The sequence below is a fragment of the Phaseolus vulgaris genome, chromosome 1 (assembly GCF_051622355.1).
Source record: "Phaseolus vulgaris cultivar YP4 chromosome 1, ASM5162235v1, whole genome shotgun sequence".
NCBI classification, from domain to species: domain Eukaryota; kingdom Viridiplantae; phylum Streptophyta; class Magnoliopsida; order Fabales; family Fabaceae; genus Phaseolus; species Phaseolus vulgaris.
This window is the reverse complement of record NC_143498.1, coordinates 43,101,180-43,119,168: the sequence shown is the minus strand read 5'-3', so window position 1 is coordinate 43,119,168 and position 17,989 is coordinate 43,101,180. Positions and strand designations below refer to the sequence as shown.

Below are 17,989 nucleotides of genomic sequence, written 5' to 3'. Positions count from 1 at the left end.
AAATTAAAACATTATATTTTTTATGTTTACAAGACTATAAGAATAGAAAAAGAAGAAATCGAATTAAAAACAGATAATTAATAACATTGTCTTATATGCATACATAATCAGCTAAATAACATTAAGCATCACACATCGAGAATGATAATGTCATTTTAACAGAAGATACATTATCAAAATGTCATATCATCTTAATAATAGGAGAAATTAAAAACAGAAACAACATTATTATATGATTTAAAACAAAATAAATAATTCACTAAGAACAAAAACGACTTACTTATGAGAACCTTTTAACATTTTTTTTTAAAAAAAAAGTGACATATTTAAACCTAAAGTATTTAAAGGTTAAAGTATTAAGATGAAATAAAGGTTTGGTAATTTTTTCTTCTTCCAATTATATTCGTTATTATTTTTGCATTTTTTTCATCAGATTACGTATAATAATGTATTCATTTCCAAACTTTTTTCTTTTTCTATTTCTTATAATCAATATGCATATAAAAGGAAGCGTAAGTTTATCAGAAATCGTAGAACATGACCATATGTAAATAACAAAAGCTAATGTTTCCATAAAAAAAGTAAAATGTTAGGGAAAAAACACAAAAACTTTGATTAGGTAGCGTTTTACTATTTTTTTTTGTTTGATTTTGGTGGTTTAGGTAGAGTTTAGTATTTGGATACATGCAAAGAGGCTAGGAAAAAAACAACACTTCAACTACTTCACTCACCTGGTGGCTTTTCACGTATGCATACAGGTCTTATGGACCAAGATAAAATCATAAATAAAATTATTTCATTTTTAAATAATTTAAAAGTTTAAAATCGTAAACAAAATCTTGAAGATTATACCACCGAATCAAATAACAGATAAAGGGACATAATAAATAAATAAGCTATAATAATTATGATGGCGTTGAATGAATCAATTCACACTTAATATAATAAATAAAACTGATTAAATTGAAAAATACATATTTCTAGTATTAAGGAACCACTCTGTATATGTTAGCTAACAACTAATATTCGGCCATAAGGATTATGGTCCATAAACTAACAATATAAACAGAACTCTCGACCCATTTTGCAGGTAATCCACGACCGACCGAGCATTAATATCGAAGGAAGGAGACTTAAAAGAATTTGGAGATCAGAACACGTCAGTAATTATATATTCAGTCACAAATAATATATGAATCCCTCAGCTTGTACCCGTAAGATAAAATAAAATTTATTTCTTTTGAAAAATTTGTGATAGTACAGCATTCAAATGTTAAATATGTTGTAATTCTTTTAACAAATCATTTAGTACATCAAATTGGATAAATGGAGAGTATTACTATTTTTATATATTAATCGATTAAATTTTTTAATAAAAACTTAACTTTTAAAGTGTTCATAATTTTAAACAACACATTGTCAAAAACATAATTATTTAAATTATTTTTTTTTTAATTTTAATAAAGAAAACTGAATGGACTGATAGGTTGGAGAAATTATTCGGTATAATTGAGTTTACTCACTTTTATATCCTTATCATAATTTTTATTTTGTCATTTCATTGAGGAAGAAAGTCTAATCTACAAGAACCCCAACTCTTTTTTCCTATTTCCTTCCATTTACATATCTGAACTCCCAACTTTTGTCCCTGTTCTTTCTTTCTTTCTTTTTTCTTTATTCTATACCCACTGTTTCATTCAACCAAACACTGTTATTTATCATGTGTAAATCCAGAGTAATGTCTGAACCATTAATAAAGTTACTGCTTCTTTATACAATAAACACGGCTGAGCTTCTATTCTAAAATTCTAATTATAATGAAATGGACATTAATATCACTGTTTGAATTATTTAAATAAGATACAATAAATAAAAATAAAGTTCATTTCTACAAAACCTCTATTTGTTTAACTGCCACTGATAAAATTACTCATTCAATGTCCCGTTTTAGCTTATTTTTTACCAATAACTAAATAGCTTTTTAAAATAAATTGTCTCACACTTTCAATATATACATTATTCAAATTAAGACCCAAAAAGAGACAATTAATTTGAAAACATACTTAAAAAATTATGTTTATTTCAGAAGTAAAAACAATTTTTTAAAATAACTAAAACGGCAGTTACTGTGAAAGTATTTTATTACTTCCTTGAGATTTAGCATTGTTTGAATAATTTTTCCATAAATATGTATAAAGATTGAAAAGTAAATAAATGTTTTTTCTATAAGTTAAAAATAGTTTATTATATAAGTTAAAATCAGTTTTTTAGAAACTATATTATTTTAGTTGCTAAAAAAACTTTTAAATTATACTTAATATTTTTTATCTTATAAGAAAAAATATTTAACTTTTTAATTTTACTTTATTCTCTTATAAATTATTACAAAAAAACTTAATTATAAAAATGCATTACTCCCTACAATTCCAATATTCTTCAAATAAGGGAATAAAAAAATATTTTGTAAATTCTATTATAAATAATAAAATAATGATATTTTTTTAAATTCATACCACCATGTCATTCAGTTTATGAGATATTCATACTCTCAAAACTAGCGAATTTTTTTAATTATTTTAAAATAAAATAAAAATATTTAATTATTTATTTTATTAAATAAATATATTATTTTAATTTATTAAAAAATAAAATTATTCAATTAAAATACCATACAGAAATTATCTTGAGTACATTTTTATATAATGATAATGTAAAAGAATTAGAAAAAAAAATCAATGTGGAATTGGTATTTTTGAGTTTTGACGAGTAAAGTAATAGTTAATTTTATAATTATAAGGCAGAGATGAAATACAATAATTTGAGGAAAATGTGTTATGTTAAAATCTTGGGTGACCGTTGTAACTAGAAAAAAACAAAGGCATTGCGTTGAAGGCCAACGAATTGTTCAGACTTTTTACTGTTCATAGTACTGCTTGTAATCAATTTTGTCGACAATCGACGTAGTTTTTCATGCATAATTAATTATTATTTACATTAGATATTTTGCTCGTTGCCCTTTTCAGAACTTGTTGTTTAGGTATTCGATATGTATGTTCGTGTCTATTTGTTATTAGACAAAACTCAAATTCCTTTTCGAGTCACTTCGGAGAAGCAGCTATACATGTATCACACACACTATGCCAACATTTTTTTTAATAATCATTGGATTTTTTTTGTTAGACATGACTTTTGTTCGAAGAGGTTAGACTAAACCGTGTTTGGAAAAACTAATTCACTTGAAAGCTTTTCATTTATATTTAGGTTACAATTATTTAAATACGTCAATTATATTTTTTATCATTATCAATTATCATTTTTTTATTATAAATTCTATAATCACTACACAACAAGATCAATTTTGTTGTTTGTAATTATTATTATTATTATTATTATTATTTTTAATAACTAAATGTGATTTAAAATATTCATAATTCACTAGTGTAAAAATAGAAAACAATGACAACTTATTATGATGGACATTCACCTTATAAAAAGTGGTGTGGTGACATTTTTGTAATAAATATTATATTTATTATGTCAATTGAAGTTAGAACTGACACAGTAAGTATCTAGTATGTCTGTTAACCATCATAGTGAGTGATTTATTATGTCAGCTTTAATTCCATCAATCATAAAAAGTAATTACATTGACATTTTTGTAATAAAGATGAAATTTAGTGTATCAATGTAGAATGGTTATAGTAATTAATTTAAAATGAAACACTAAATCTTTTTTATGTAAATCTTTATCCTTATACGCTAACCCTAAAATCTTCTCTGTTCTAGTTAAGATCTTAAGGTTTCGAATTCTTGTCACTCTTCTCACTCATGCTACACCATTTGTAATTGTCATTGTGGTTCGTGCCCCATTTACCTTCTTCTCTCATATTTACGATTCGTGGCTCGTGCTCGTGGTTCATCATGATTGATAGATATATGTATACACTACTTCATCGTTCATGCGTCGGTCTATCTCTAATTCATCGGTGTTCGTCATGGTGGGGCATGTTCTTACAGAGGACTTTGAATAGGTAATGATTTATTTTAATTGATTTTCTATTACTTATCTTTTGATTAATTTAACTTTTAATTGATACTATTATGATCATATTGTTTGAATTGTCTCATAATGATTCTGAGTAGCCTAACTTCCTCAAATTTCGATTGTTTTGATTGTTTGTTGTAGGATTCTAAAAATGAGTTAATTGTTAGGGGGTTTCAACTCTCTCATTTTTTATGTGTGAAAATCTATATACATATATATATTTTGGAAATGTCTTGTTTTGTTCAATTAGAGATTTTGGGTGAAAAAAATAAGGGAGCATTTTTTATGGCATTTATGTTACTGTGATTGTGTTTGTTAGGTGTGAATGGCTTAGACCATGGATTGGTATCGGTTCTTTATAAATAGATAGGATGCATGTTAGTCTGATGAAAAATTATAGTCATGTTGTTGTTGTAACAAAATATAGTGCTCTTTGCTAATTGAAGCATGAGTTGTACTTTTTTTAGTAATAGAGAAAGACCATTTCAGTTAAAATTTGACTGATGTTCATTCTAAAATTGTTATATACAAATAAATTGAATTTATAAACATGTTACATGATGTGCACACTATACATATGCAATTGCTCTAGCGATTGGATGTCAAAAATCAATAGACAAAACAAGTGATATTTACACTTGCCTCATCCTCTTATTCGTCTAAAATCAATGAGGCTTTATTTTGTTCATTTCCTTATTGCAGTTGCAGATATATAAAAGAGTGAGAGTTTTCATTAATTGAAAATGTGCTTATTACAAACCAAGACCCGATAACTTGCATTTAATTTTTTTTTTCCAACAATAGATCTCATTAACGGAATTAGTTGATGAATTTTGAGATGTTCTAAACCAATCGATAGAGGTTCATAATCTTATTAATGGTTCTGTGAATGTTGATGGGAATGTGGAGAACGATGAGGTTGATGATGGTGCCAAATTCTAGTAAGAAGGTGGATTTGAATGAGAGGAACTTGAATTTGAATGTAAAGTTCACTAATGAGGTGGAGAAGCCTTTGCATGGAGTGGATGAAGAGAATGAAAACGGGATTGGAATGTTGAGGATAATATTGAAGGGATTAGGTTTTTTGGAGCCTAGATGAGTTCCTTAGTAACATGCCCATTCTTAATTCAACCGGTTGATTCGTGATTTCAATCGATTGATTTTTTGAAAACCTTAACAGAATTCTCTGTATTCTTTGTACTTTAATCTTTGATTGTACCCAGGTGTATTCTATTCCTTTCTTTCTTAATCATTGTAGTTCTGTGTGACTTGGTGTTGTGTAGTTTCAAAGGTTGTTCTGAAAACTGTGTTGTTTGCCAAAGGTGGTGTGTGTTCTTGAAGGGTTCAGGATCACCACTTTGGTATGTTGTTTGTAATCAAAGTTTGATTACTTAGTGAATTCTCAGTGGTTTCTGAGAACTGGATGTAACTTTTGGTAAAGACTGAACCAGTATAAACATTATGTGTTAATCTCTCTATCCTTACTCTCTTTAAAACTGCTTTAGCTTTGATTTTATAAACTGCTAGTATAAACAACCGATTGTTTCGCAAAAAAAAAAACAGGTTGATTTTTTGCAATCAAACTAAAAATAATTTTCTAATTGGCTGAACTGATTTCTAATTAATTGATTCTTTATTTTCTTTCAATCTACCTTCAATATTTGTGAAAATATTTCATAAACAATTCACCCCCATTTTGTTTAAGATCTTTATTTCTAACAATAAAAAGTCTTATTTACAATGACGAGTGTAAGAATATTTATCATACAAAACCACTTACTATGACGGTTCTGATGAGAACCATCATAATAAGTCGTATTTTCTATGATGGGTGTAGAAATACCAGTTATAGAAAGTTTTGTTTGAACATATTATACATTTTATGACAGTTCGTAGACAACAATCATAGTAAGTTAACTTACTACTTACTATGTCAGTTTTTCAACCGACATAGAAAATGCATAATTTTTATAACTCCTGATTTTATGTGACCTTCAGAACTGTCATAAAAAATACTATAAAATCGTAATAAAAAGTATTTTTTTTCACTAGTAATTTTAAAGAAATTTGACATAATAACAGTTTTAGTAATTATTTTCTATATTAAACTTTAATTAAATATGGTTTAAAATGTTCCTCCTCACTGCAAAATCAAAATTATTCTATAGATTTTGAAGATGATGATTACTTCCTATGTAAAATATATAAGACACTCGCATCTACAACTACCAAAGCTTAGGTTGATTACTTTTATTAACCATTAAAAAATTTATTATCTATATGTTTTCTTAAATATTTAAAAAACGATTTCTTTATTTTTATTAAATCAACAAATATAGTAGGTATTTATATTTAAATATTAAGAGAGCTATCCAACCGAAATAAAAAAAAAAATTAAACATAATCCACACTACATAGTTCTAAAAAAACACAATAGAAAAAGTATTAAGAAATTACATTAACATAAATACTAATATTGTTAAATTTCTTACGGACTAATACTTTATAAGTTAAGAATTTTTTATAATAATAATAAATATAAAAAATATAGGTTTAAGTCTTGATATATAAATATTTATGTGATAAGAACATTTTAAATATGAAAGTACAAAATTAGAATTCCTATATATATATAACTAGAAAAATGTTATGAAAGTGATAGAAAAACTCAAAGATGAGTTCCAATACAGAGTAAGTGTGGAGTGATTCAATTTTGATATTGACTTAATATAAAGAAACTTTGTAACCAGATTCTATATAGGCATAATTGTAAACTCATAATTCAGTAAAATTTTATAAATTATCAAAACTAGAATTTATCAACACATATTCCCAACCTATCAATAACATTAACATCCTAATATATTTTTGAGCATGATGTTGTGTTTTAGAAATAAAATCTCTAAGACATTTTATAGAACAAGTTCATATTATAAATGAACTTTTTGTTATTGCATACTCAACATTGTTCATTAACAATATAAAGTTTTCTTACCATCTTACACTTCAATACTTATATATAATATGTTCTCCTAAGTTGAGACAATTTTTACGTTTAAAAATATTATCTTTGTTCTAATCAAGAGCGATGTCTCTCAATTAGAGCATTTAGTTTAGGTAGAAATGATTCACAGTCGAGTTATTGTCAGTTAAACTCTGAGATGGTCATCGAACTTGTAAGCTTCATGAATTGGCTCCAAGGAAATGAGGGGACTCCACCAACAGAAAATACTCTAACGTTCAAGTCAGTAAGTGCATAAAATTTCGTGTATATAATGAGTATAGTGTAAAATATGAGTTGAAATTACTCTTTGTGAGTTTTTGTTCTTTGGTCAGGTCATCTTTTTTCTCTTATGTACAATAGTGTTCCCCCTTCTCCTTGTATTTGGTCTTGTTTTGACCTATATTCATAAATTAATTACAATCCCGCATATCTAGTCAATCTTCATAATTAACACCTTCCTCACTTTATGACAGGTAAATAAAATATTTCTTCATCATTTTCAGATATCGGTATCAAATTTGTTTTCACCCTATTATTGGGCTTGGCCCAAGACCTCACATCCTCCCGCCTCAGGCATAAGCCAATGAGGTTGATAAGTTTATAACCATTAAATTCAGAGATTGCCATTAAGACCATTTCACCATATGATTGGGCTCGGGTCATGACCTCACAACCCCATACCCTCAGGCATAAGCCAATGAGGCTAATAAGTTCATAAACATTAACTACATATGTTGACATTTCCTTCACCTAATAGGTGGATATTTCCTTTACCTGTTATGGATATAATTTAAAACTTACAAATTGGACCGAGTGAGATCGACATTTCCTTCACAAACTAGACCGAGCGAGGTCAACATTTCCTTCACATGCAATGTATATTATTTAAAATTGACAATTTAGACCGAGCAACAGGTCGGCACCATGTCAAGTTAAGAATTGTGCATGATTTTTCTTCACGTCAAGTTAAGACTTGTACATGGTCTTCAATAAATTGAACCAAACGAGCTCGACATTTCCTTCATCTGCATGTAATTTTTTAAAATTCACCTTGATCTAGCGAGATCAACATTTCCTTCACCTGTGATGTATGTAATTTTTTTAAATTCACTTGTATCTAGCGAGATCGATATTGCTTTCATAAGTTAGACTGAGCAAGGTCGGCAAGTCCTTCACCTACAATGTATATTATTTAAAATTGACAAATTGGACTGAACAAGGTCAGCACCACACCAAGTTAAGACTTGTGCATGGTTTTTCTTCACGTCAAGTTAAGACTTGTATGTGGCCTTCAATAAATTGGAACGAACGAGGTCGACACCACACCAAGGTAAGACTTGTGCATGGCTTTTTCATCACGTCAAGTTAAGACTTGTACTTGGTCTTCAATAAATTAGACGAGGTCGACACCACACAAAGTTAAGACTTGTGCATGGTTTTTCTTTACGTCAAATTAAGACGTATACGTGGTCTTCAATGAATTGGATCGAACGAGGTCGGCATCACACCAAGTTAGGACTTGTGCATGGTTTTCCTTCATGTTAAGTTAAGACCTGTACGTGGTCTTCAATAAATTAGACCAAACGAGATCGACACCATACCAAGTTAGGACTTGTGCATGGTTTTTTCTTCAAATCTATAATTCATCACTTTAACACAATATGTTAAGATGCATAAAAAATAATTAATAAAACGAAGGTTGGCTATATTCAATGTTCTCGATATAGGACCTTTGTTTAATACTAATTTTAGGTCGCTTCTCCACTGATTCAACATTAATATCCTTGATTTGCACATACGGTATTAATGTTCTTAATTACATAGATCGGTACCCGATCTATTCATGACAATATCAGACTCGGTCAATGACACCACAACTTCCATCAAATTTCCAAGCGATATGCTCCTTTTCCGACAACTTCTCAAACCTAATAGGGTCTTAAACACGAAGGTTTGCAATATTTCACGTCCAATATTTGATGTATTGTCTCTCCTTTCTTTTGTGTCATCGTCCTTCCTATCACTTGCATTTCTAAAAATGACGCAAGATAGATTTACTTGCCCCATGTTGGGCGCCAAAATGTTCTAGCCAAGAGAGATGTCTCTCAACTAGAGCATTTAGTTGAGGTCAGTTAAACTCTAAGATAGTCACTAGATTGTATGCTTGCAAGTTTCATGAATTGGTTGTAAGGAAATGAAGGGGTTCACCTGCAGAAGATATTCCGACTCTCAAGTTAATAAGAGTATAAAATTTAATGTATAAAGTGAGTTTAGTGTAAAATATGAGTTGAAATTACTCTTTGTCAGTTGTTGTTCTTTGATCGGGTCATCTTCTTTCCCTTACATATAGTAGTGTTCTCCCCCTACTCCTTGTATCTGGTCTTGTTTTGAGCTATATTACAATTTCGCATATCCAAACAATCTCCGTAATTAATGCACTCCCTTTTTATAAAGAGTAAATAAGATTTTTTTTCATCATTTTTAAAAATCAGTACCAAATTTACTTTCACCCTATTATTGAGTTAGACACAACATGACGTCAATCAAAACAATTGTAGATTCGTGTAGAATTTTATTTGTCAATACCTACTCTCGGTTAGCTAACATTTTGTTTTATATAAAATTAATATTAAATATTGACATTTCTTTAGTGATTTTGAAAATAATAAAATAAGATGATATTCTCGTGAAATCATTGTAACATATACTATGTGTTGAATTGTATTCAATAAATCATCTCACAATTTCATTGTTATTGGATGAATATAATAAAAATAAACCAACAAATAATACTTGAATTTCTCCTACATTTCCTTACACAAAACCATGCCGCAATAAGAATATATGTGAAGTTATCATAAATAGTAAATCTGTTTGGATATTTGACTTTTATGATATGTGTGAAGTGGGAGCATATTTTTACAAAGTTGAAAGTAATGAGAACAATTTTTTTATCATTGGATCTAGTGTGAGATATATTGTTCTTAAGTTTAAATTAATGTTCTACTCCTTCAAGATAATTTATGAGAACAGTTTTTTTATCATTAGTTGAAAGTTATGAGAACAATTTTTTTTATCATTAGATCTAGTGTGAGATATATTGTTCTTAAGTTTAAATTAATGTTCTACTCCTTCAAGATAATTTACTTTAGTTATATCTTCATAAGAAACACAATGTATTGGTTGGTGAATAAGTGTTCACATCAAACTTATTCATGAAAATGTTAACATTGTTATTATTGTTGATATTGTTATTGTTTTAAATTAAAGTAGAGATATGGTTCTTCTTGAGATAGTTATATTGTCTAGTCTTACGTTTGTTGTTTTTTTAAAAAATTATATTATAGTTTAAATTATTTATTATGAATCTAAAATACACTTATATATATTTAAAATGTTTATCTATTAAAAAATAAAATTAGAAAATATTTCAATTACATAAAACATCTGTTAGAACTAAAATAGTATAAACCAGGGTGTTCGGAAGTAAAGGGATAAAAAAACAAAAATCAATCTAAATAACCACAAAAACACTCAAAACTCAGTTTCTTTATTCTATTAACATAGTGGTTTGGTTCGATTTGGGTTTAAACTTTTAAAACTCACTCAAATTAAATCAAACCACAGTGTATACTTTTAATATATTATTATTAGCAAGTTATATATATTTCAACATAAATCTTCTTTTAAAAGTTGTTTAGTTTACTTCACATAAATATTTTTAAATTAAATCTTAAATTTTTGTTTCGTACTTATTGTCGTTAGATTACAATAGCGGATTGTGCATCCATATTTTTTATTTAAATTTATTTAAATGAAATATAGATTTATGTGTATTCGTGTGCATGAGAAACACACGGAAAGTATGAGAGTCATGTGATTGAATTTCAAGATATTTAAGAAAAAGGAAAAATAAAGTGAGAAAGAGCGAAGAGACAAAAAACGGTGATAAAATCCCAAATATTCAAAAAAATCAAATGGGAAAGCAATATCCATCCGTGAAAATTGAAGAAATGGAGATATATTTCAGAAAATTAAAATTAAAAACAAAATTTAATATGTTTTAAAAAAAATAGGAAATGATGCAATGTGCATAATACAGTAATTAAATTAAATATTGATATAAAGATAAAATAGAAAAAAAAATTGAGAGCAGTTAAAGAGGGAAATCCCTTCATATAGAAGTTATTAATATGAGTTTCAAACTTGAATTTAAAAGAATTTAATCTTTTTTTTAGTTTCATCTTTTCTCCTACCTTCAGAAAAGGGAATAAAGCATTGACATTAACGCCCTCGTTATAATTCTAATTTTCTGAAAGTTAACTATCTCGATTTTATATATAATATACAAAAATATATGATATATTCATTTCTATAGAATCTTGGTAAAAGTTTTTTCTTTCTTATCTTCTAACTTCTTATAAGTAAAGAGAAAATACTTTCTATCTTTGGGATTTGATACTACACCACTCCTCAAAATATTAGGGGATCCATTTTATTAAATAAGTGAATTCCTGACTTTTTTATTTATCATGAGATAAGTAAACAGTTTTTATTATATCAATTCAAAACCGTGTTAATTGATTCTTAGGATGCTTACTTTATCAATTAGATATTTTATCCATAGAAAAAGAGGATATCTAGACATATTGATTTCTTCATATTTTTACTTCTATGAAGTTTCTTTGCTACAACTGATAAAAAATCGTTGTTTTGGACTATATATGTATATGTAGAAAGTCTTTATTATTTATCATTCTTGATATTTATTCTATTAAAATTTGTGGATTTGCTTGTTCTTTTTTTTTCTTTCTATAGTGGAGATAGTCGCACGTAATGACAGATCACAACCATATTATTAAAAGCTTCGAGTAAAAATGAGTTTCGTTCGAGTGTCCGAAAATAATATTCCAAAGCTTTAGTATGTTCTTCGTTACTTGTGTGAATAAGGTCTATGTTATAAAGTATATAACTTTGATCATAGAGATCAATTTCCAGTCACATATTCTCATAATAATTTTGTAAAGCTTTCGCATAATTTCCTTCAGGTTGAGGTGACATTCGTTACGATCGTCATTTGGTTCAAATAATCTCTGTTCCAGAATTGTACGTGAGATTTTCATCTCCATAGATAATATATTATTTTAATTTTTAATATATTAAATATTAATCTTATGATCTTATTAGTTTATTATTTAATGTATTTATCATATTTTGTTGCAATAACATTCTTTATAATTATATATTTCAATTTAATAGTTGAAAAAAAAGAATATTTAATGAAAAAATTGAAACTAAAAAATAAAAACTATAAAAGTATATTCGAACCAAATCACATAAATTGATTTTATTTGGTTCGTTTTTTTTTTTAAATCGAATTATATGTATATTTTATGTTTGATTCGAATATAATTTTTATCAAAAATTGAACCGAATTGCACCCAAAGAGCTTGGTACAAATCATCCTTTAAAATCAATATTATAGGGTGAATTTCAGCTTAATGATTCAACACGTTCCAATAAAGACGGACAATTACTTCATCCATTATATCATTGCACCCAATTTCACTATAAAAAAAGAAAGAAAATGTCTTTAGATAAAATTGAGATATATATAAAAATACATTTCGGACTCTTAAAATTGTTTTGGATTTTTTTTTTCATAACAAACTTTTTGTATTGTGAATTTTTTTCTCTGGAATGAATTTTTTATTTATTTTCAGAATACAATAATTTCTTCCAGATCTACTCTTTCAAAATGTATTATTTTCAATTTCTTTCAGATTTCCATTTCTAAAATAAAAGGCATTTTCGGAAATTTAAAATTGTGTAGGGTGCAGTTTAAAAGGATTGGGTTTTATGTGTGTATGACACAACGAAACATGGGCTGAAAAGGCCAGGCCCAAGGATAAGGAGAGGCCTGCATAGTACCGCGTCTATGGGGATTTCTTCTGCGTAAAACCCTAACAAAAATTTGAGCGTCGACCATGAAACGAATGTGGAGATTCTCTTCTGGCGCAATGCGAGTTCAGTTGTTGCTCTCCCAATACCATTTCCATGGACTCTTCAAGCCCAAAGCCATTCCCTCCTTCTCCACCCCGCTATCTTATCGCAACCTCAACACAATGTCAAACTTGTTCTCAGACCTTGTTCCACTGTTCGCTGCCAAGTCTTATTCTTCAGCCAAAAGGGATCACCACGTCACGATTCTTAGGAACGAGCTAGTTCGGGAATCCTCCGACTCTGTTCGGGTTCAAAGCATTCTGGACGATAAGTATGACCGTCTCAATCGCCGTTACCCCGAGGGATATGTGTTCTTCCAACTTATGAATCAATTGAATTCAAATCCTTCCCTTGCTCTTCAGGTTCAATTTTTATCAACTCTATTTGAAACCGGTTTTTTAATTTGGTTTATTGGCGAATTGGACTTTTTTTTTTGTGAAGTTATGTTGGATATGGTAAATTGGACTGTCTTTTTTTTTTTAAGTTTCTCTCCTTGCATTAGGATCTTGAAAGTATTGCTATTTTGGTTTATTTTACTTGTGTTTTATTTTAGATCAATCCAGTTTTGTTTAGTTAATGGTGGTTCGTCGAACTTGTATTATTGCGAAATATAAATGAATATAACCGATTTTAATGGTTTTGATTTTTATTTGGATTGTGTTGGTTAACATTCAGGTGTTTAATTGGAGAAGGAAAAGATGTAATGCTGAAAACCCTATGGATTCGAGAGAGTACTCAAAGGGTATAACAGCTGCAGGTAGAGCTGGGAATATTAATTTAGCTGTGAACCTCTTTAACGAGGCTGCTAGGAAAGGTCTCAAGACGACCAGCACTTACAATGCGCTAATTAGTGCCTTTTCATTAAATGGTCTTGCTGATAACTGTTGGTCCTTGTTTTCTGATCTGAAGAGGGATCCAACTTGCGATCCTTCTATTGCCACATTCAACATTCTCATATCTAGTTGTGGTAGCTTGATGCTGATTGATCACATGGAAGCAATCTTCTCTGAGATACGAAGGTTAGACCTTGCCGTGAACATCAGCACTTATAATCACTTAATTGCTGGATATATCACAGCTTGGATGTGGGATGATATGGAAAAGGTGTTTCAAATGTTGAAGTCGAGCCCTGTCCAGCCTAAGACGAAAACCTACCTGCTAATGCTTCGCGGGTATGCAAATTCAGGTAATCTGGAAAAGATGGAAGAGATGTATTCCATTGTAAGGGATCATGTAAATGAACATGAAATTAGATTAATCAGATGTATGATATGTGCCTATTCTAGAAGTTCTGAACCGAATAAACTAATGAGGATAGAATCGCTATTGAAGTTTATTCCAGAAAAGGAGTACAGACCATGGTTAAATGTGTTGCTGATTAAACTCTATGCCAAGGAAGACAGGTTAGAGAAGATGGAGAATTCTATAAATGAGGCATTTGAACATGGAACCTCTATAAGAACCAAGGGTATCATGAGATGCATCGCTGCAACTTATTATCGGTGCAATGCAGTAGAAAGGCTAGAAAATTTTGTGAGACGTACTGAAATCTCTGGGTGGAGTACCTGCCGCTCCTTATATCATTGTAAACTGGTCATGCATGGGTCACAGAAGCCCTTACATGAATTGTATCGTGTCCTTGAGGAGATGGAAAATGTCAAGCTTGTATGCACAAAGAAAACATTATGGATAATGCACAAAGCTTACACCAACCGTGGCCAGAGTTCCATGGTTTTAAAAATACTGGGGCAAATGTTCAAACATGGTTATGAATTTCCTTTGGATGCATTTCCATCATAAAGTATATATATATCTTGAAGTGCATATTATCTTTCCAATGGTATTGTTGATAAGAAGTCTAAAAGTGGAACCACAAACTTCTAACCAACTCAGACCCAGATGTTCCAGGATCTACCATTCAAGTTGTATCTGGAACATTTTTCAGGGTTTGCCTCTCGCTCGGAGCTAAATTACAAAACCAAAATGGTGATTTTTTTTTGTAAACAGAATAAATTGTAGTAACCATTTCTGTTCAGGGAAAAAAATCCATTATTTATATCATGAGAATAGCTCAAAGGCCAATATAAAAATTATATGGCTGTGAATGATTTAAATTACCTGTAAATTAGTGGGTCGAAGTATGTATGGATTTTTTTCCCCTCCATTCTTTGCATTGGGTCAAAGTGCAGGCCACAGTGCATTTAACTCGGGGAAAGAGGACGTAGTACACAGAAGTTATTGAAATGCTGATATTGCTCCACAGAAAATTGATTCTGTAGGTTCCTTCTCCTAATTGTTTTTCTTATCAGCAAATCTCTCCTAATTGTATAATTCACATTTTCTGCAATGCTCTTGATACACATTCATATATACCTGACTTTAGATCAGTGGTATTAAAAACAGAAATAATTCGGAGTTACAATGCGTGTTGTACTGCCACTTTATAATAAATTATATTAGAAAAAGTTTTCTTATACATAGTGTAAATCCTAGTTGAACTTGTTTGGAAGAAAAATCTGTTTCATCATTCATGAGGAGCATTAACATAAAACTAACATTTTATTATGCATGGAAGACTTAAGCGCCTCTCTTATTGCTCATTGGCCTTATTGATGACCTGCTTAATAACATTGCTCGAGTTGGAGACTATATCATTGAGTTTTGTATATCTGGATAATACTAGACGGTAGGCAGCTGTATGATTTTTTATTTGTATTTTAATCCGTATAGATAATTGTTTTGGAAGATATATTGTTTATGGCTGAATAGGTCAAATCACAAGGTAGAGGAGTTTTTTATCTTTTGTTTCCATATGCGAAGGAGAGTATTGAAAAGAAATTCAGAGCTTTGACCTCAGTGTTGGTTACTTTCAATAATACAGCAGGACCTGAAACCTAAGGCTTAAAGAAGAGCAACAGGTCTGCCCTATTTTGAGATGGGTGCCTAAGGTGTGGCAAATAATCCAGGTTTTGGAGCTTGGAACCAGGGCTGCCTCTAAATATCCCCTAATACCAATTTGTTGCGCACACTTACATTGGATAGATCTTAGCTTCTAATCAAAATGTGTAAGTTAGAAAGGTAAGTTTCTCCCAATTTTCTTTGATGTCAGTTGGAACAGTTTTTATTGTCATCTACTGATATGTATGAGTCTCTATTTTTGGATATTGACTTTGCCTAGCCTTTAGTGGTGGTGCATCTTGCAACGTACTTGGAGTATGTTTCATCAACAGTTTTGGTGTTTTTCCTTATCTCTGCATGGTGAGTGTTTTTAAATATACAATCAATAGGGTTTTTAATACTTGTTTTGATTCAGCAGCAGTTGTACTTTCTATCTTATAAAAGGAAGTATTTTCATTAAAATCCAAAAAGAAGTTTATCAAATATATGAAAAGTGAGAATTAAAAAATATTAATCTAAAAGAAAAAGGGGTACACGAGGTAATGTGACAATTTTATTGCGTCATTGTTACAAGAGTTTTCAATATCTAGCTTTTTTCCTTATTCATTATTGTATCTAAAGGCGTAATTTTAAGGTAATAGTAAATTAAGCCTTCTACATAAAATACTTGTTGAAGTCCTCGATTGGTAAGTATTTTATATTATTTTTACTATTCTGTTTTTGGTTGTTTTTTAATGAATAAATCTGCTTCACCATAATACAGCTTCGTATAATTTTTTTATGTTCGTCCCTGAAAGCATGCCCACACTTGGTGTCAATTGTTCGGTTTTAGCACAACAAAAGTTGAGCGGAACTAAATTAGAAAACGGTTCACTCAAATCGAACTAACTTTGAAAATTGATTTGTTAGAATCAAACTGTATTTTAGTTTGATGAACTGTATAATACAATTCACCCAATCTGAATTAAAAATAGAAAAGGGTTTGTTTGATTTTAATCGGTTCAGTTTCATAAACTTGTTTTAATGTTTTGAAGTAACTTTATTCTTGTTATCTGTTTTGTTTTTGTGCTTTGAACTTACTCAAATTTGTAATTTAATTGACTTAGTCTTTACTGAATTGATTTGTTTGAATCAACCAAAAGTGCTATTGGATGTTGAACAGGTTTTTCAATTTTATAAGGTATCTTACACCAAGAAACTATCATTAACACATATTTATGAGCTACTCTAAAATGTAGTTGTATCAAACATTTATAATTTGATAAGCTAGTTTGATAGTTAAAAGGTTAATTTGACGGCTACTAATTAACTTTCAATTAGCAACTAATTTTCATTTAATTTTGTGAAATATAGTAAAAAGTTCGTGCAAGAATAAACTACGTTTCTTCTTATTTTATACAATCAAAAATGAATTTTTGGATTAAGTAAATGCAAATTAAAATATATCGCTATTTTCAATAATTTTGGTATATTTAGCAGGGATTATATTTAAACCGTAATTTTTTATATTATATTATATTATATTATATTATATATATATATATATATATATATATATATATATATATATATATCATTATATAAACACTGTAAATATATGCAGTGGTATCTTTAATAAAAAATTAAAGGGGATGTATTTTTTTTAATTACCCCAATTATAAGTGTCTAACTTCTATGCCTAATATAATGGAGCTCCCCCACTTAAAATAACATAAACATACATTTTCTTAATTTTTAAAATTATATTTGTTTTAAATTATATTTTTTAAAATATTTTATTATTAAAAAATGTTTTATTTTTAAAAAATGTTTTATTTTTAAAAAATGTTTTATTTTTAAAAAATGCGGATATACAACAAGGAGAGGCTCAATTCTCTATCTAACATTATTTATACTTTTATTTCCCTATCTAACACCCATTTGTTTTTATTTCCCTATCTAGCACCCTTTTGTTTTTATTTCTCTATCTAGCACCTTTTTGTTTTTTATTTCCCTATCTAACACCATTTCAAAAATAAATAAATAAATAATAAATTAAA

The 17,989-nt window shown here is 29.0% G+C and overlaps 1 protein-coding gene across 1 annotated transcript; it reads left to right on the top strand.

Annotated features, from left to right (window-relative positions):
* The first annotated feature begins 12,997 nt into the window (after window positions 1-12,997).
* On the top strand, window positions 12,998-15,345 carry LOC137814173 (Tetratricopeptide repeat (TPR)-like superfamily protein). Its single transcript, XM_068616765.2, has 2 exons — window positions 12,998-13,414; window positions 13,728-15,345. The coding sequence occupies exons 1-2, from the start codon at window positions 13,037-13,039 to the stop codon at window positions 14,850-14,852; spliced, it is 1,503 nt and encodes a 500-aa protein (XP_068472866.1). The 5' UTR covers window positions 12,998-13,036; the 3' UTR covers window positions 14,853-15,345.
* Window positions 15,346-17,989: the final 2,644 nt, after the last annotated feature.

What these genes read in the sequence shown, in the direction of transcription:
- LOC137814173 (XM_068616765.2), top strand. Translation starts at nt 13,037, where the DNA reads ATGAAACGAATGTGGAGATTCTCTTCTGGCGCAATGCGAGTTCAGTTG. An exon ending in ATCCTTCCCTTGCTCTTCAG is followed by an intron (nt 13,415 to 13,727) that starts GTTCAATTTTTA and finishes GTTAACATTCAG; the next exon opens with GTGTTTAATTGGAGAAGGAA.